The sequence below is a fragment of the Passer montanus genome, unplaced genomic scaffold (assembly GCF_014805655.1).
Source record: "Passer montanus isolate IOZ18808 unplaced genomic scaffold, ASM1480565v1 scaffold4, whole genome shotgun sequence".
Classification (NCBI taxonomy): domain Eukaryota; kingdom Metazoa; phylum Chordata; class Aves; order Passeriformes; family Passeridae; genus Passer; species Passer montanus.
This window is the reverse complement of record NW_024368818.1, coordinates 11,272,722-11,289,785: the sequence shown is the minus strand read 5'-3', so window position 1 is coordinate 11,289,785 and position 17,064 is coordinate 11,272,722. Positions and strand designations below refer to the sequence as shown.

Below are 17,064 nucleotides of genomic sequence, written 5' to 3'. Positions count from 1 at the left end.
TGGGCACAGGAGATGTGCCTGGAGATGTTTTCAGGCACGGAAGCCATGTGACACAGGGTGACTTATATTTTATATTGTCTTATCCCTCTTGTCCTGCACCCGCAGTGGGAATGGATTTTGGTTGTGAGACCTGTAGGATGGTGGTCACGGCCCCCAAGCACGAACAGGGACTCAGAGCCTGGTGGCAAAGACAACCACACCCCAGGGACAGGCAGGGGTCCCAGGTTGTTTTTCAGCTCCCTGACAAAGATGTACCTTCTGCTGGTGGGCAGCAGCCCTGCCTGATGCTCCCACATCCTGCCTGCCTTGCCTTTTGCCTTTACAGCTGAGCTAGACAAAGATACACTTTTAGGACATGAGTATCTTGATCTATTTAGGATTTACCTTTGGGTGAGTGGGATTGTGCCTTATTTTCCCCCTTGAGTGCACTTTCCATCACCCATGCTGGAAATGCTGAAGTGAGGAGAGAGCCACACACCTCCTGGGCACCTCTTCACTTCAGTATGTCCACCCAGGATTGGGAGTATGGGACACTGGGCATCTGTCAGCATCCTCCCCTGTCCCTCCTGTGAAAGCACCACATTCTAGGGCAGGACAAAGGAGCCATTTGTGGGTAGGAGTCAGATACAATGGACTGACTGAGCAACATAAACAAAAAACCTGAGAGGGCAGCAGCCAGTAGAGCTGGTGTTGTCAGGGGCAGCCAAGGGAGGTGCCTTCCTGCTTTTCCTGTAGAAGGTGAGCAGAGAGGGACTAGTAGGGTGGATGTGCTGCATGGCAGTCCCTCATCATCACCACCAGCAGTGAAGCAGTTAAGATGTGGGGACCCCTTTTTTCCCCTACATCTCAAAATAGCACAAGGCAGCCTTTGAGCACAGGCAGTGATGTGCTGACATTTGTCCCTTGGAAACATCCCCTCCACCACCCCTTCTGTTCAGTTCATGGGGCAGGAAGAACCACCCACTTGGAGATGGAGCCCGGAAAGCCTCTCGAGGAACAGGACACTTCCTCAGGGCTGACCTTCTAAAAATAGCCTGTCAGGGATGAATGCTTGTGTGAAACAGCCTGCAACCCAACGTGATGTTGTACATGCTGGAATCTCTATAGGCTGGAAGCTCCTTAGGCTAGAATGAGCTGTATTGTGAAGGAGGCAAGGAGGCAAGGAGAAGTCAGTTGTCTGATTTCTGGCTTCTCATTAGGGGTCTCTGATAGTGAGGGGAGTGGGGCAAATATCTCCAGGGTGTGATCCAGGGCAGGGCACGGGCTTGGGGACCTAGCCGGCCCTCTTGGGGCAACTGACTCTTGGGGGTACACAGTTCTCAGCTTCAATTTTTGCAGAGTCCCAGAGCAAATTGCTCTGCTGGAAGATTCTATCAACCCAGTCACCAGGAGCTATTTTAGCATTTTTGTTAGCCATTATTCGTTAACCTTTTCTGGTAGTGAAACCATGTCTTTAGTCAGAAGGAAAACATCACAGCTCTCTGACAAAGAGGCAGGCTGAGCTCCTGGAAGCTGCCAGATGTTCATTTTTCCCACCCCGCCCTGTGGAAACCCAGAGCAGACAGGGAAATATTCCCAGTGCCCAGGGTACCTGTTGCCGATTCCCCGACTCCCCTCCTAAAATATCAAAATTTTAATTTACTCAGATGAATGAGCAGCTGACTAAACAGACATTCAATATAAAAATCATAGTAAGAAAAGAGACACCTGGGATAATTTTGATTGATTTACTTGGCAGAGTTTTGATAGCTACTGAAAAACATACTATTCATGTTTAGGTGAAAAATAAATGGAGTCAAATAAGTGTCACTGCATAGTACTAGGAGGTATATACAGCCACATGTAAAAATGCATAAACACAAACATTTCTGTACAGCAACTTTTCTTTTCAGTCTGTATAGAGAAACACTGGTTTATAATATGGGGAAAATATAAAGCAGACATACATGCAACAAGGACATGACAGTTACATAGGTCCCACCTGCCTCCCAACAGCTGAAATAACAATAATAACAATAATTATAATAATAAAAGCCTTTCTTGGGGAAAAAATTTGAAACCTGGAATGTTTTCATGTTGAGGTTTCCAGAGAGCTTCAGATGTGAAACATATCTGAAGGTGATTTAAAGGCTTGATTCAAAGCCCTGTGAAGGCAATGGAAAAACTCCATTGGTTTCAGTGAGCTTGGGGTCAGACCCAGCTATTTAAACATGATCCCGTTCTGCCCTCCCCCAAAACCCAAAGTTGAAATCTGCAGATAAAAATAAACAATCATATCATACAAAACTTTGTATATAGAATACAAAAGGTAACAGCTGACTTTTTGTATAAAATACAACTTTTTGATAGTATATTTATTTCACATATGTATAAATATAACCCAAATAATATGATTTTTATTATTCCTACCAAAATATTATTACTTTTTGTTGTTGTTTTTACAAAAGTTTACAAAACAAATAATTCTTTATATTTACAACCCAATACTGTGAAGAGTGCCCAGTCAATGATGAAAAATAGATTTTAAGGGTAGTGCACTTAGCCATTGCAAAGAAAGGAAAAAAAAAGACACTAGCTCCATTCAGATGCAAGTGTTCTGAAGAAATTATACTGGATTCAAGTTTTGGTTGCAAGAGTCTTTCACAAGCTCGCATTTCAAATGCATCAGGCATATATACACAGGACTGGAAACGGCCTCTACCTTTTTTGAATTTACTTAAGACAGGACGTAATTTTGCTCCCAGGGATGGCACTCACAGCCCAGTGTCTTTTGCACTCCAGGCTGAGGCCAACAGGACAACACTCAGCGTTGAGTCCACCACTGCATGATATCATAGAACCATGGAATCATAGAATATCCTGAGTTGGAAGGGACCCATGAGAATCATTAAGTCCAACTCCTGACTCCTTGGGACCAGCTCCTCAGCTGAACAATTTTTTTTTACGTCATTTGAGGACCTTGAAATCAGTCTGGCCCTAATACAGAAACCAGTGGTGGCTTTTCCAGTGGCATGTGAGGGTAATTGAAGTTACCAGACTACCGTGCCCACTGCTCATGGTGATACTAGCTCAGCCTTGGCCTCAGTGGCATCCCTGGCAGTTGTCTGTTCCTACCAGTGTGCTGGCAGTCACTGCTGACCTGCTCATGGACAGGCAGTGTGTGAGGCAGAGAAGCCAATCTTCCTTTCACTTCAAACTTGTGCAGCTACTACTTCAGTCTAGTTTTGCACAATTTATAGGGGACATATTTGTTATATCACATCTGCATCTCTCCAAGCTTAAGTGGGACCCCAGTGGCCTGAGCTGAAAAGCTCTCCAAAGACTTGGAAAAACTTGTACTGATGTATCAAATGAACCACATGCACCCCAAACAAAATGGGGAGAAGAGGGAGCTTTCTCGGCAGCTGAGTCACCACGTTACACAATGCAAAGGTGTGCATTGATCACTAGCTGGGCTGGCTGAAGGCAGGCTTTCTTGTCCCTCTTATTTCTCTGGGAATGAACAGCCTTAACTGGCATATCTAACTAAATGCCCATGTTACACCTTTTGTGGAGGTGCTGGTGCTCATTTGTGTGACGATGCTTCTTGAAACATCCTGAAAATTGTGCCCATTTGAAATGACAGGGTGAAATAACTGGAAAAGCCTTATTAAAACCTCTCACAATAAGTAGGTCAGATAAGTGCAGAGGCTATTGTCAAATAGTCTCCTCATCCCACTGCCACTAACAAGGATGAATAAAGCACTTGCACGGGCTGAGCAATGCCTCTTGGCACCGAGGCATGCGAACGTAGGCATTGTATTCCTTTGCCACATCTAGTTTTAGCTAATTCAGAGGAGGCTGTGAAACACATTGCACCATATCATTTGAAAGAAGAGCACTTTCATTTGAATTGCAAGATCTGTTCCCATCCATGAATCCTGTCTGAATCGCTGTGCACTGCTTTATAGTGACATAGCATATCCTTCTGATGCCATCACTGACCAAGTCTACAGCAAATAATTTAATACAGTCAAGACTATTCCCTGGCAGGTCTGGGGCAGCCTGTATCCTTACTGCTCTGCTCTGTTAGCCTTCAAGGCAAGGTGGCTGCAAACTGCTCATGGGAATGGTCCTTGCCCCAGTATATTTTCTTTCTATGCACAGAAACTGCTCAGGGCAATATTAGCTGGTCCATCCCCAAACCCAGAACAGATGATTGAGTCCAGTGCCCAGAAATAATCCCCAAAACCGTTTCATGTACAAGCACAGATGTGGCTGATGGAGCCTCCTGCTATGAGTTATAATTGATGTGCATGCTAGTTTCATGGGCAGAGCCTCTTGTACTCCAGACAGAGGCTGTGGGGACCTGGGCCATCACCAGAACTCTTTCAACTCCCCCCATATGGCAAAGGAGAAAACAGGATGGAACCAAAATGCTGTGCAACCAAAATGGCAGCTTCCCCCCAGGAAGGTAGATGATGGCATTTCATCTGGGCTAAACCTGTTTGAGAGAAGAAGATCAGGCTGAACTACCTGATTGATATTTGCCATGATTTGAAATGAAAACAAGGACAGTGGCTTAGCTGAGCCATTTTAGGTATTTGCCCTCCTCTAAGTTGGACTGGGAGAGTAGTCAGGGACAAATCGTGAGCACCTTTCTCACTCAAGTTTTCTATTAAGTCACTGGAGTCCCTGGGGAAGGGCAAAGTGGCAAAGTGAGGATCCTGAGCTTTGGAAGTAGTTAATCTCGTGTTTTCCTCAATGCCCAGAATGACTGTGCTGCTGGCAAAGAGAAGCATCCTCTAATCCTCCCTGCAAACACTGATGAACAGGAGAACACAAATGCTAGAGAACACCGAGTAACACGCTGGATGATCTGTTTCCTTCTTCCCTTGGATGAGACCACTTACCCTGCTGTGTGCTACAAAAGGTACAGGGTTTATAACAAAATCATTGGGAAAGCAAGTGTAAGTTTGTACTGTGCAAAAGTAAACAGTTTTTGTAATGCCATGAGATTTACACAGGGCTTGATGCTGTCAGGGCTGAGCAGTCCCAAGGAAGTAAAGGGCTGTGAACACAATGACTGAAAAGCTGTGGACCACTTGGGGTCTTGCTTGCACTCAGAGAAATGATGTTCCACAGCCCATACCACTGTCTGGTGCTTCCATGTGTGGGAAGCTGAACACATTTTTTTCCTGGAGCCCCTCTGAGAAGAACCAATGAGTTTGCAATGGGCTGGGCACAGGTCTGGGGAACAGACCCTTCACATGTTTTCACTCCTTTGTGGCAGGCAGGCATATCACTTACACTGTCACTTCAGTTTTGTTCCTAGAGCTACTCTTCAAACAGGGCAGTTGCTCTATGTTGTATTTTAAAGGACAGCCCAGTTACTGGAGTGTAAATTAATGAAGCAGGTTGTTGGCATCTAAAAAGAAAGCTAATGTCCTTGCTGCCTCTTGGTACTGTCAGTTGGTACTGTCACTTACGAGTGGTTCCCTAAAATTTCATCGAGGTTGATGTCTTTCATCCAGTCATCATTACCAGGTTCTGTTTTCAGTAAAGAATCTATAAAATCTGAGTCACTGTTGAGCGCAGGTCCTATACTGTCACCTTGCTGGTTCAGAAAGTCAAACGCTAGGTCACTGCCATGGTCACTTCCTTGGTAAGCCCGGGAGGTTTGGTTGGTGGTTGTGAAACCGGTTGATGGCAGAGATGACGGCGGTGTCATACTTGTTCCTGGCTGATTCAAGGTAGGCACAGTCTGTCCTCTCAGCTGATTGGGTCTTATGCTGAGCCCTCGTAGTGAGCCAGCAGATTGTCCATTTAGAGTCTGGTGCATTTGGTTTAGAGGGGGCCGCATTTGGACTCCCGCCGTTAACTGGTTAGGAGGTGCCAATGCACGCTGAGGAAAATGCTGGTTGCCTACGCTGCGCTGCAAAGACTGGTTAGGATATGGAGTGCCGGTGGGAAAACGAACCCCTGCAGGTTTCAGTGCATCCTGCTGCTTCACTGCAGCCTCTTGTGGGGCCCAGTTCTGGGCACTGGCCGTAGCCGTGATCATCACATTGGCCGGCCGTTGAGCAGGGATACCTGTCGCTCCGTGGGTCAAGCTTGGCCTTATTTGCTGAGAGTTGACCACTGACCCCGTGCCAAAAGCTGCCCCGTTGTTCCCCTGTGTCATGGTTTGCTGTCGGGACACCATGGGGTTATTCTGACTGGGCAGAACTTGATTTTGGTTTCTGTGTGGCTGCATTTGGTTCATTCCTGAAGTCACATTGTATGTGCTTGGTTGGTTGCAAGGAAGGTTCCCGTAGCAGCCCATACTCCGAGCAGCAGGAACAGAAGGCATTCGGGTTCCAGCAGGGGTGGACATGAGGCTGGAGTTCTGGGGCATGATGCTGTGAGTTGAAATTGGGTTGGATAAGGACATGTTGTTGGAGCTCATGCTCACAGCTGGTGAACCACCTGGAGAGGAGAAAACAGAAGTGTTACAACAAGCATTGGTGCATGAATATGTGGAGTCATTCAAATACCAACAGCTCAAAAATCCAGTTTTCTATGAGCAGAGTTTCTTGAAGAAGACACTTTGCAAGTAAGAGGACTTACATGAACTTGCTCAAGGCCTTGAAGATGTCTGTCATCCAAAGGGTGGTTTGTCTGTACTAAGCCACCTGTGGTCTTTCCATCCCTTCGGAGGAGAGCACGAGCCAAAACTGGTGCTCATTGTAAGAGAAAGATTGGAGCAGGGAAGGACAGACAGAAGCACTGGGCAGGAGAGAAGACTTTCCTGCCTTCCTCTACAGAATCACTAGACACGTCAGACAGGACGAAGCCTCTCTAAGTGATCAGAGATGAAGAACTTTTCCTTACAGGGCATGGCTCATCCTGGTTCCCTCTAGAGACAATGGGGAGTGAGAAGCACTTTAATCAGGCTCATTTTCCACCTTTCTTATACACCTACAGCATCCATCCTTTTTTGGGAATGTCTGTCCCAGATGACAGCAGGAGCCAAGACTGCATCTCACACATTTGCAGCCGTATGCTGGGACAGGAGCTCAGTCCAGTCTGTGACATGCCTGTCCTCCTGCGTGGTGGCTGAACAGGCATGGGGACATGACTTGGTGCTGTGCCTGCTGAGCCCCACACATGCCCTTTCCAAACTCTCTTCCCAGCTGGGCTATGGCTATTTACCCTTGCAGGAACAGACTTGCCAGTGAGGGAGCCACACATGATGTGCCAGCACTTGCTGCACCTGAACATCCCCTTTTGTGCATCAGAAAACTACAGGTTATGAGTTGGCAGGAATTTATCACTCCTGGCTGATTCTGCCCAACAAAGGATTTTCCTGTACTTAACAACTGCCAATGGATGACAAGAAGAGAGGATTTTCTTGCCTTCAGCCACCAAACCTCGACACAAGCTCACTTCTTTGGCTACACAGCCTCTAGTTTGAGGCCACAGTAGGTCATTTATACCATGAAGGCTGAGTGCTTATGCAGTGGAAGATTGAATTAATCCCTGAGAGACTCGTTGAAAAAGACCAGCCGCTTTTTAAACTCAGCCAGTATAGATGGAAATGTGGAGAACCTTTTTGCGCACAATCAGCTGCTCCACATTGTAATTCCCTTTGCTACTGTTGCTTCCAGTACAAACCCTACAAGAAGCACAGCTCAAAAAAGTCAGGTTCAAGGCAATGAAAGGAGATGTTTCTTCACACAGTGTGTGGGTCAGCCGAGGAAATCTGTGCCACATGGCACAGTGCAAGCTAAATTATCACACCTCTTTGGGTGGCCCCCAAAGTGTGAGAAAAGCTGTCAAATGAGCTTGCTACCAAGGTACCACTGCGTTTCAGGAATTCTCAGAGCCTTTCCCAGAGGAGGAACGAGGCGATTTGCTATTTCATAGGGTGCAACTAATAGCAATTTTTGGGCATGAGACATTGCCTTGGTTTGATCCTTCGTACATATGGCAAAACCAGATGGAATTTGACTAACTTCAGCTTCATCACCGAATCTTATTATATATTGGTCTGTATGACTAATTTTATTAGTTGGCCCATCATAAATTCTTTCCTACTGCACAGTGCTTCAAGACTGTGTCATGCTTGCAGCATTCTCCAAATATTTCAGCCTCAGTGTGTGGCATGTTTTCCAGTCCTTTGGAGGTCCCTTCAGAACGTGACAGTTTTTGATGTTCAATATCAGAGCTGTACATCATAGCTGATCAGAGTAATAACTTTTGCACATCTCCAATGTGGATGTAAAGTAAGCTCTATTTTTCCAGTTCAGCATCATCTCAGACAATGTTTGCATATCCAGTTTCAATCACAGAGCCTGCTCACAGTGATATCTGGAGACCCGTCAGCCATTTCCTTTTGAGCTGTGTTAATTTTGTGCCACTCAGGTTTCTTAACCAAAATAGACAGTAAGAAGTCAGATGCTTTAAGGGACATACAACTGAACAACTATTGCCTCTAAGTTATGGTTCCATTGAAAGAGATACCATGCAAGTTTGGAAAGATTCTTCTAACATCAGCTCATGTTGCTTGAAATTAATTCCATCTTCCCCTTCCTAAATTCTTTATTATTTGGGCTGTATCTGCTCCCCAGTAGTTTTGCTGAGCTCTGCATTAGGCTACTAGGGCTGCAATTACCTACTTAGTCCTTTAATTTTTATCATGACATTAGCAGTCTCTCTTGGTGTTTCAAGACTAAATAAAAGGTGACACTAAGAATTTAAAGAACCTCTCAGCCAGCTCTTTTAAAACTCTTTTAGACAAATCATGGGCATACATATTTAAAAAGTCTGTGTTTGGGAACAGATATTTAATATGCTGTTCCTGTTGAAATTTCACCATAATGATGTTCAGCTCCCACAGTCTGGAACCAAAGAAAAAAATGTGTAATTCTGCTTTTTCTGCATTATTTTTGTACATATGCTATTTCTATTTAGAAATGGATGCAAAGGATTCATTTTTTTTCCTTAAGGACTTAAAAAATAACTCCTCCAAATCATTATTAACACTGAGTGTGACTCCACAACCAGAGTGTTTGTTTCAAATCAATATAAACATAGATACCTAAATTAAGAAGCTCCCCCTAGCCTGGAAGGCAGCCTGTTCCACAAACAGGCTCCAAGTGGGAGACTCTTGACTGTAGAGGATCTAATTATCCTAAGAATTGTGTTGTCCTAACTTCAGCACCTAAATTCAGTCCCTGAGCTGGGCAGGGATATGCTATGGGGTCAGGATATGCTGTGGGGAGTCCACCTGGTTTTAGCCCAACAGGGAGAATCACTTTCCCACAATCAGTGCTCAGTTGGCAACCACATGATTAGCCCCATCCTCGGCTTTGCTGGTGGGTTGTGCGTTTTGGGAAGTCCTGTAACATCTCCTATGAAGACAGGTTGAGAGCTGGGGTTGTTAAGTTGGGAGAAGAGAAGGCTCTGAGGTGATCTAGTATTTACCAGTACCTGAAGGTGGCTACAAGAGAGGGAGAAAGGGACTTTTTACAAGGATATGCAGTGACAGGACAAGGGGGAATGACTTTAAATTGAGACAGGATAGGTTTAGATTAGACATAGGGAAGAAATTTACTCAAGGGTGGTGAAACACTGGACTAGTGAAAGAGTTGTGAATGCCCCATCCCTGAATGCAAGGCTGGGTCTGACTAACCTGGTCTAGTGACAGGTGTCCCTGCCCATGGCAGAAGGTTTGGAGATAGATGATCTTTAAGGTCCTTTCCAACCCAGACCTTTCTGTGATTCTGTCATTTTTTTGTAGGGATGATAGGGATGGGTCCCTGATTTTTTGCTCCTGTGAGCCCATATTAAAGAGGAGGAATGGTACAGAATTCAGTGGCATTTCAAGAGATGGTTCTGTCTCTCCAGCTGTGGAGTTGTAGAGTTACTTCATTGCCACTGGGATGAAGCCCCTCATGGGGTGACCCTGCCAGCTGTTGAGCAGACCTCAGGGCTACCATCACACTGCTCCTGCAAATGCTACACTTTTTAAAGAACACAAGTGTTTGGGAAGGGGTTGTACTTGTTGCCAAAAGATGAAGCTTCCTCTTTCTTTGTTTTGCTATTTTTATGCTTTTATTTTTAACACAAGTATTTTCCACTCTTATTTCTTCCAGATGGGAAGAAATGCCTTCCCCAGAAGCACTGTGTACAGCAGCTGGGCACCCCATGCTAGAGCAATTTGGAGAAACACCTTCCCTACCCACTTCACCTGCTCCTTTCTTGGGGGTTTCTTGCCATGGCATGGCACTGTGGGGAAGAGTATAGAGAAATAAAATACTCAACCAAGTTTCTCCAGTCTGTGCGATTTTATTTAGCTTTTTGTTTCTTTTTCCCTGATCTGAGCAAAGCTATTCCCAGAAAAAGGGAACAGTTTCCCTACTGTTACTCCCTTATGCAAGAGTTTCCTAATCGCTCCCTCTGGTAGCTTTGCTGGAAGCTCCCAGAACAGCCCTTTCTCCCCGGCTCGCCTGAAAGGCTGCTGTCCTCCCAGGGCTCACTCAGCAGGGACTTGAGATTTGAATGGACAAGTGCTGCCATTCCCACATGTTTCAAACCGAGGAGATGCGACTCCAAATACCACAAGACTGGCAAAGAGTCCATCAGATTAACAACAACAAGAGCTGCCACATAACAGTGGTGATCCACTCTCTTTGGAGCCTTTCACACATGTGGCTGCACTCGCTTCCATTTTCTCTCTCAGGCTAGAAATGGATTGTTTTTCAGTAAAAGCCAAGAGTCTCAGTTAATCATTCAGTTCCAGGAACAAACCTTTAAACAACACACCAAATCACAAGACTCCTCAGCAAAATGCTGGGGTTGCCAAAGCATTTATTTTGGGAGTACAGGAGGTACCAAGCCAGTGAGCAGAGCCCTCACCATGGACTATTACACTGGGAAGCTTGAGCCAGTTTACTGGAGAAGATTAATGCCCAGGTCCATTAGAAAGCAGCAGTTTCCAGCAGCACTTTCCAGGTTGCTGCAAGCTTATCACTGCTAGAACTTGTAAGCAGAGCATAGGACCACATGAATACTGCTTGGGTGGCCCAACCTGGCCCATCCTACATAGCCAGCAGATTGGGCAGAGGGGTGGCATGTGAGTAAGCTGCACTTCAGACCTCATTAAAATCATAATAGAAGCTGAAAATGTTGTGTTGCAAAGGACAGGTAGAGAAGGAAATACTCAGATGACTGGCTGAATGTGCAGAGACCACAATTATGGAAAAACAAAAAAACCCCCACCTTTTTCTTTAGCATGTTGCATACAAAAATATACTAGAAGGCACAGATATCTTTTTATACTTACATGCACAGACACTTTTGCAGTATAGAAAACATCCTTTGGTCCCATCTGCTGCATTTTCCCCACCTCCTCTCTCCTCAGCATTTTTTTCTTACTCTGTTTTTGCTCTCTGAGTGTCCCTCAGCCAATCAGCAAGGTGAAGAGTATGAAAAGCCAAACAAACAATCCTGTGCTCCCATAACTAGACTCTCCCAGGAGGTCAGGGCACAAGAGCTGAAATGAAGGACTGGTCTTGAAGTGTTGGGCATTTCCTGCCCTGGACAGTTCTGGCAGAAAGCAAGGGCTTTTACTCTACTGTTTGACTGATCTGTTGAAATCCTGCTTGTAGAGCAGCATTAAGGCCATGACCATGGCCTATTAAACATACCAAAAGTACCAGCTATGATGGTGCTGAGTGGGGCACTTAAAAATCTGTATGAGGATCCCCACACTGTACATGAACTGCCATTTGAAGGGAGGGATGGGTCTCATCTCAGTCTCTGAACCAAGATGCACCACATATGTGGGAGAAACATCTGAACACAGCGAGGTTGCATAGTCAAGAGGACAGCTCTGCATCAGGTATTTGGGTGCACATCTGCCCCAGATAGTGCTGATGGGAGGGGTACCAACTCCTCCTTCCCCATGTCTGAGAGACGCAGTATCAGCCTGGATGAAGCACCAGACCATACACCAGCACTTCTCAGTGCAGGACAGTGAGAAAAATAGCACAGGAGGGCACAGCCACCACCCACTGCCTCTGCAGTGATGGAAGCAGATATCCAGAGAATCATGGCCCAGTCATTCCATGCATGCGTGGCTCTTATGGGTGGTCTTCCAGCTGGAAGGAAGGAAGAAAGAAAAGAGTTGCATTGAGCCCACAGGTACTTACCAGGATATTGGTTTGCTTGTTGCATGTTGACCACATTCCTTCTTTGGTCTTTATAATCTGGTGGTGGTCTTGTCAAGTGTCTGTTCAGCTGGTCTTGTGGAGTTATTTTCTCCTAGAGGATTAGAGTAGAAGTACATTGATTTGCTTTTCTTTATGCTTTCCTGGCTCTGTGTTCTGCCAATCTCTTTCTTTTCTCAGATATGTACAAAGCTGAAGTATTCCTTCCTTTCACCCTGTCTGGTCCACAGGACAGTCACTTGTGAAACTGTGCCATCACCTACTGAAGTCTATACAGAAATATCTTTGCTGGTTGCATTGTGTTTGAGTCTGGTTCAACTTTCCTCTCAGCCTCTGAGAACAATGTCCATGTCTGCACTGCAGGACAAAGTGTATTCCAGTTTCAGTTTGTCATCCCCATCCACAGCCATGCCCTCCCTCACTCTGTCATCCTACACTGGAGGGTGACCACAAAACCCAGTAAAATCCTTGCCTTTTGGTCCCCCGAGCTCTCCTTAGTAGGGATGCCAGCAGGACACATGGTTTAGGACAAGGACAAGGATGGTGCTGGGCTGGCTGTTTTCATGCCACTCAACATTGCCCTGTGCTTCCCTGTACACGTACGAGGTGTTGTCTTTCCTTTTACATTGGGAGTACAAGAATTGGGGCAAGGACAACAGGGAAAGATTGTAGGAAAAATATTAGCTGGGGAGATTTTTTATTTTTTTTTGAGCTTGCAGGGTCATGTCTCTGGTGAGAGGAAGATAAAAATCCAAGTACTTGAACTGAAATCTGACTAACTGTTCTGTGCTCATAAAGATCTGGGAAGAGCAGGCACCAATGCCAAATCTCTCATCAGCATCAGTGTGATTTGATGCCTCCAGAGTGTTACCGCTCAACCATGAGACATGGTTCCTTGGGGTAAGTGCCCCCATGGCAGGAAATTGTGAGTTTGCACATGTGCCTTTACTGGACAGCTGCTGGGACAGCATCACACCTCTTCTGCAATGTGCAGGGGTTTTGTGCTCAGCTGCCAGAATGGCGAACCAGCTTGTCAGTGTCAAAGAGTCAGGCCCTGGCTGATGATGCAAGTCCATTGGAGTAATTTGGGCATAATCTGCCTGAAAACAGCATGCATATGGACCTTCTAGTGAAAAAATTGTATTTTCTTCTCCCAGAAGCACTTAAAAACACTGGGAGAAGCCCTTCTTGTGTTATTTAGGGCATTTCCACAATTCATGATGGGAGGGAGGGGTTGATTAAGATTTGTAAGGTTTGTTTTTATATCCTGCTCAACCTGAATCCTTGTGAAGAAGACAGACTCCCATGAAATCCTTGCAATTCATGTAAAAACTGTAGGCAAGCTTTATGTGTATTTCTATGTACACAACACAAAAGCAAAGCCAAGCTGATTAAATTTCCATTTTATTTAAGATAAGCTATTTCAGCAATTAACTTTTTGCTCTGTTATAAATTCTGACAGAAAACTGCAGCACAGAGAGCTGACTTTGAACTGCTTTTTTCTTCTGCATGGATTGAAAAGTCAAGAAATATTTCCTTTATAGAATTCCCCATGTCTCCTAAAATGACCAGAAACTCCCAACTAGTCTCTCAGATACCAAAGGAGAGAGAACTGGCTGCAGATACCTAGAAAGGCAGAAATAAAACCAGAGAAAGTAGGACTCATATGCGATCCCAGTCAAACATATAAACTTTCCTTGAACCCCAAAATCAAGGTACCTGATCCTTGTTTACACACAGGTATTTTACACTGTGCTGCCTGGGTGACAGGTCCTGGAAGTAAACTTTCCTTTGAGGTGGAAGTAGCATAGCAGTGCACCTTGGTTTATCTTGCAAAGAAAACCATGAACAATATTCATATGTCTCAAAACCAAGCATATGCTTGGACTGTTCTTATAATGAAACGGCAATAGCTTGGAAACTTGTTTCATACAGATTGAAGAAGGCTTCAGAAAGGCTTAGAAAAATGCTGAAAAATACAAGGCACACGCTTGAAGTTCTAGGCATTGCCAAAACAACCTTGAAGTTTCAGGGGGCTTTCTTGTCCCTGTCTTAGCTTTCTTTTCTATTGTTTTTATGACTATATTTTCCATGTAAAATAAGAAATTAGTAAACTTACAGCTTCTGCCAACATCTGCTGCTGTAGAAGGAGTTGTTTTTGCTCCATCATTTGCCGTTGCAGAGCCTGTTTCTTTTCCATCAGCTGCTGATTCAACAATGATTGCTGGGATGAGTTCATGTAACCACTTCCAGTGTTTGGATTTGAGCAAGAACTGGAGCTTGGAGTGGGGCCAGCTCCCTGGCCTACCACAGAGTGTTGTTCCTGAAACAGAAGAAAAGACTCATGAAGGATGAAAATAATAACAAGCGTCAAGAAAAGGAAATAATCCTTTTTATGTAATTAGCTGAAGCTCAGGACACAGCCCACAGGCAGGACACAGCCCACAGACTTTCAGGACAAGTGACTGATACAAAGGCCATGAAGAGGTAAGAAGAGGTTTGAGTAACTTCATCCCACAGGAAAGACTCTGAAATGTGCCAGGTGGTTCCAGTGGAAAACCTCAGTATTGTACCAGGAGCTTGGGAAATATTAACAGAAGTAACAGAGCTGTCCTGGGGATCTTTCAGGAAACGTGCATTGGGTTGTACAGCACTTTGTTTGACCACAAGGGAACCAAATCTGTGTCTGCTGGTTCCTACCATCTGGTGAACAGCAGTGAGAAGCTGCAGACTTGTTGGTAGAAGTGGCATCTATTCTTAGAAAATACAGAGGTGGGAAGTTAATACTTCACAGTGGGGTGAATGGTGCTGCTTTCATTAGTCTCGTCATCTCCCTGACAAGAGCAATCTCTGAGAGACTGCTAATTGAATCCCATTAGCAACATGATTAAATAGGCTTAGAGTGTATCAACTTCCTCAGTAAAATAAATGTGTAACTGGGAAGGACCTTGAAGAGTCTCTCTGGTCTTTGTGAGAGACCTAGATCTGCTTCTAGTTCCCAGTATGCAGCTCAATAATGAAGGGATGGCAAAAAGTCTTCTTAGAGGGCAGTGGGGAAGCAACATGAGAACTCAAACCACGCTCATACAAGATGGGAATGTACATGGAATGACAGTATGCTGCTCCTTTTCTCTTGGCCACTAATTCCCTTGGCAGCAATGTGTTTTTTGTCTACTTGCTCCGGCAGGATTTGGTACTTGGGCCTTTACCAAATGTAGCTTTCTTAGTACACACACAAATACTCAGCCTGTGTTGGATCCTCGATACCCACGTATTTCTTCGCCACACAGCTACAAAGAAAATGGGATAGACTGAAGAGGTCACAACAGTCAGGAGAAACATCCATTCTCTGACCCCACTTGGCTGCAATTCACCCTAAGAACCAACCACAAAGCTCTGTGCAACCTAAGAGGCAGCAGCATTTTTGCCTTGCAACACAAGACCCCACAGCAGGAGTCTGATGCTCCCTGTTGCACAGCGGTTCCCTCAGTACCGAGGTGTAGAGCCAGGATCTGGGCTGCTATCCTAGCAAAGCTCTGCTCCATGGCCATTGTCCCCTGGGGCATTTGGGCAAACACAGGCTGACCAACATTGAAACAAGGATACGTAGCCTACCCATGCCCTGAAGACCATGGGGCACTGATGTTTAGCGCTTTGCAAACTCCAGGAAAGCTCATTCCTGCGCCTTAGCTTTTGCATCCCTCCCCTCCCCACTAACACACTCAGTACAGACTAATCCCACTTATCTTTCTACCATCTGGCATGGAAGAAGCACAATGATTGTTATGGGTATTTCTATTTTAAAATAATTCCGTGGCTTCTAGATGGGGCGACATGAGTGTGTAGCTAGTTAGATAAAGTATTTGAAGACTGTTACTGAAATAAAAAGCTTGACTTTCTTCTGGAGCCACCTGCAGCCCCGAAGGCAGTGTTACAAACCCACCCTTCAAATTTATTGGGCTCTTACACAATTATATCCTGCACACTTTCTTTCAGTTCCAGAAGGAATCTAGGATTGCTCGGCACTGCCACATTTTTCAGCCCTTATGTTAGTTGCAAGATAGAAAATACCTCCTCTCAACAGACCCGCTTGCCAAGTTGTTGCGCAAACTTTTTTGTCTTTCCTAAAATATTTTGAAAAGAAAAATATGTTACAATAAATTGGCTTTGACTTCTATATTCAAATGACAACTCTAGCTTGAACCCAGCCACATGTTCCATCCATTAATAGAATTCATCTGTTGTGTTTTTGCACAGATAGTGCAGGCTCCCCCAAATGTGCTTTCAGTCCTACGTAAAAAAACCAACAAAGCCTAAGTTTTTCCTTCCCTCATTCCCTACCAGCCCATATAAGCAGTGGGGGGGGATTTTGTCTTAAGATAAACTGTGTAGTGTTCATTCACAGTATCTATCAAAGAAAGCTCTTCTGTAATAGCCATTGGCACAAAACACCAGCTGCTTGGCACACAGACCCTGAGAAAACAGTGTAAATCATCAACTCGGAGCCAGGTTGGGGTTTTTTTGCATTTGGTCCTTTCTCTGCTGTTCATGAAATGTCAGTGTGAGCCTATGAATCTACGATGTGTTACTTCTCCTGCCTGCTGATCTTCCCCTTGCAATGGGAGAAGGAAGAACAGTTTCCTAATAAATCAGGAGGCTAGCTGCACAGCAGTTTGACCCTTCATGAACCAGTGCCATCAAGCCTTGCTCTCACCCTGCGCTTCCATCACTGCAAATCAGACAGCAGAAGGGCTGCACTGCTGTCAGGGACGTGGGGGTCTGCCCCTGCGCAGGACAAAGTGTGCGTCCTGACATCCCTGAGAGGAAGGGCAGGTTTGGGTGGAGTTACCCTGCTTCTATTAAACTGTTT

General features: G+C 45.1%; 1 protein-coding gene across 1 annotated transcript in view; it reads right to left on the bottom strand.

Annotated features, from left to right (window-relative positions):
* Window positions 1–1,719: 1,719 nt before the first annotated feature.
* The window catches only part of MAML2 (mastermind like transcriptional coactivator 2), a 210,278-nt gene continuing 194,933 nt past the window's right edge, over window positions 1,720–17,064 (bottom strand). Inside the window, exons 3-5 of the mRNA XM_039718525.1 lie at window positions 14,314–14,517; window positions 12,177–12,288; window positions 1,720–6,447 (exon numbers count right to left, since the gene is read on the bottom strand). Coding sequence (XP_039574459.1) covers window positions 5,465–6,447; window positions 12,177–12,288; window positions 14,314–14,517 — 1,299 coding nt within the window. The 3' untranslated portion in view covers window positions 1,720–5,464. The remainder of the gene's footprint in view (window positions 6,448–12,176; window positions 12,289–14,313; window positions 14,518–17,064) is intronic.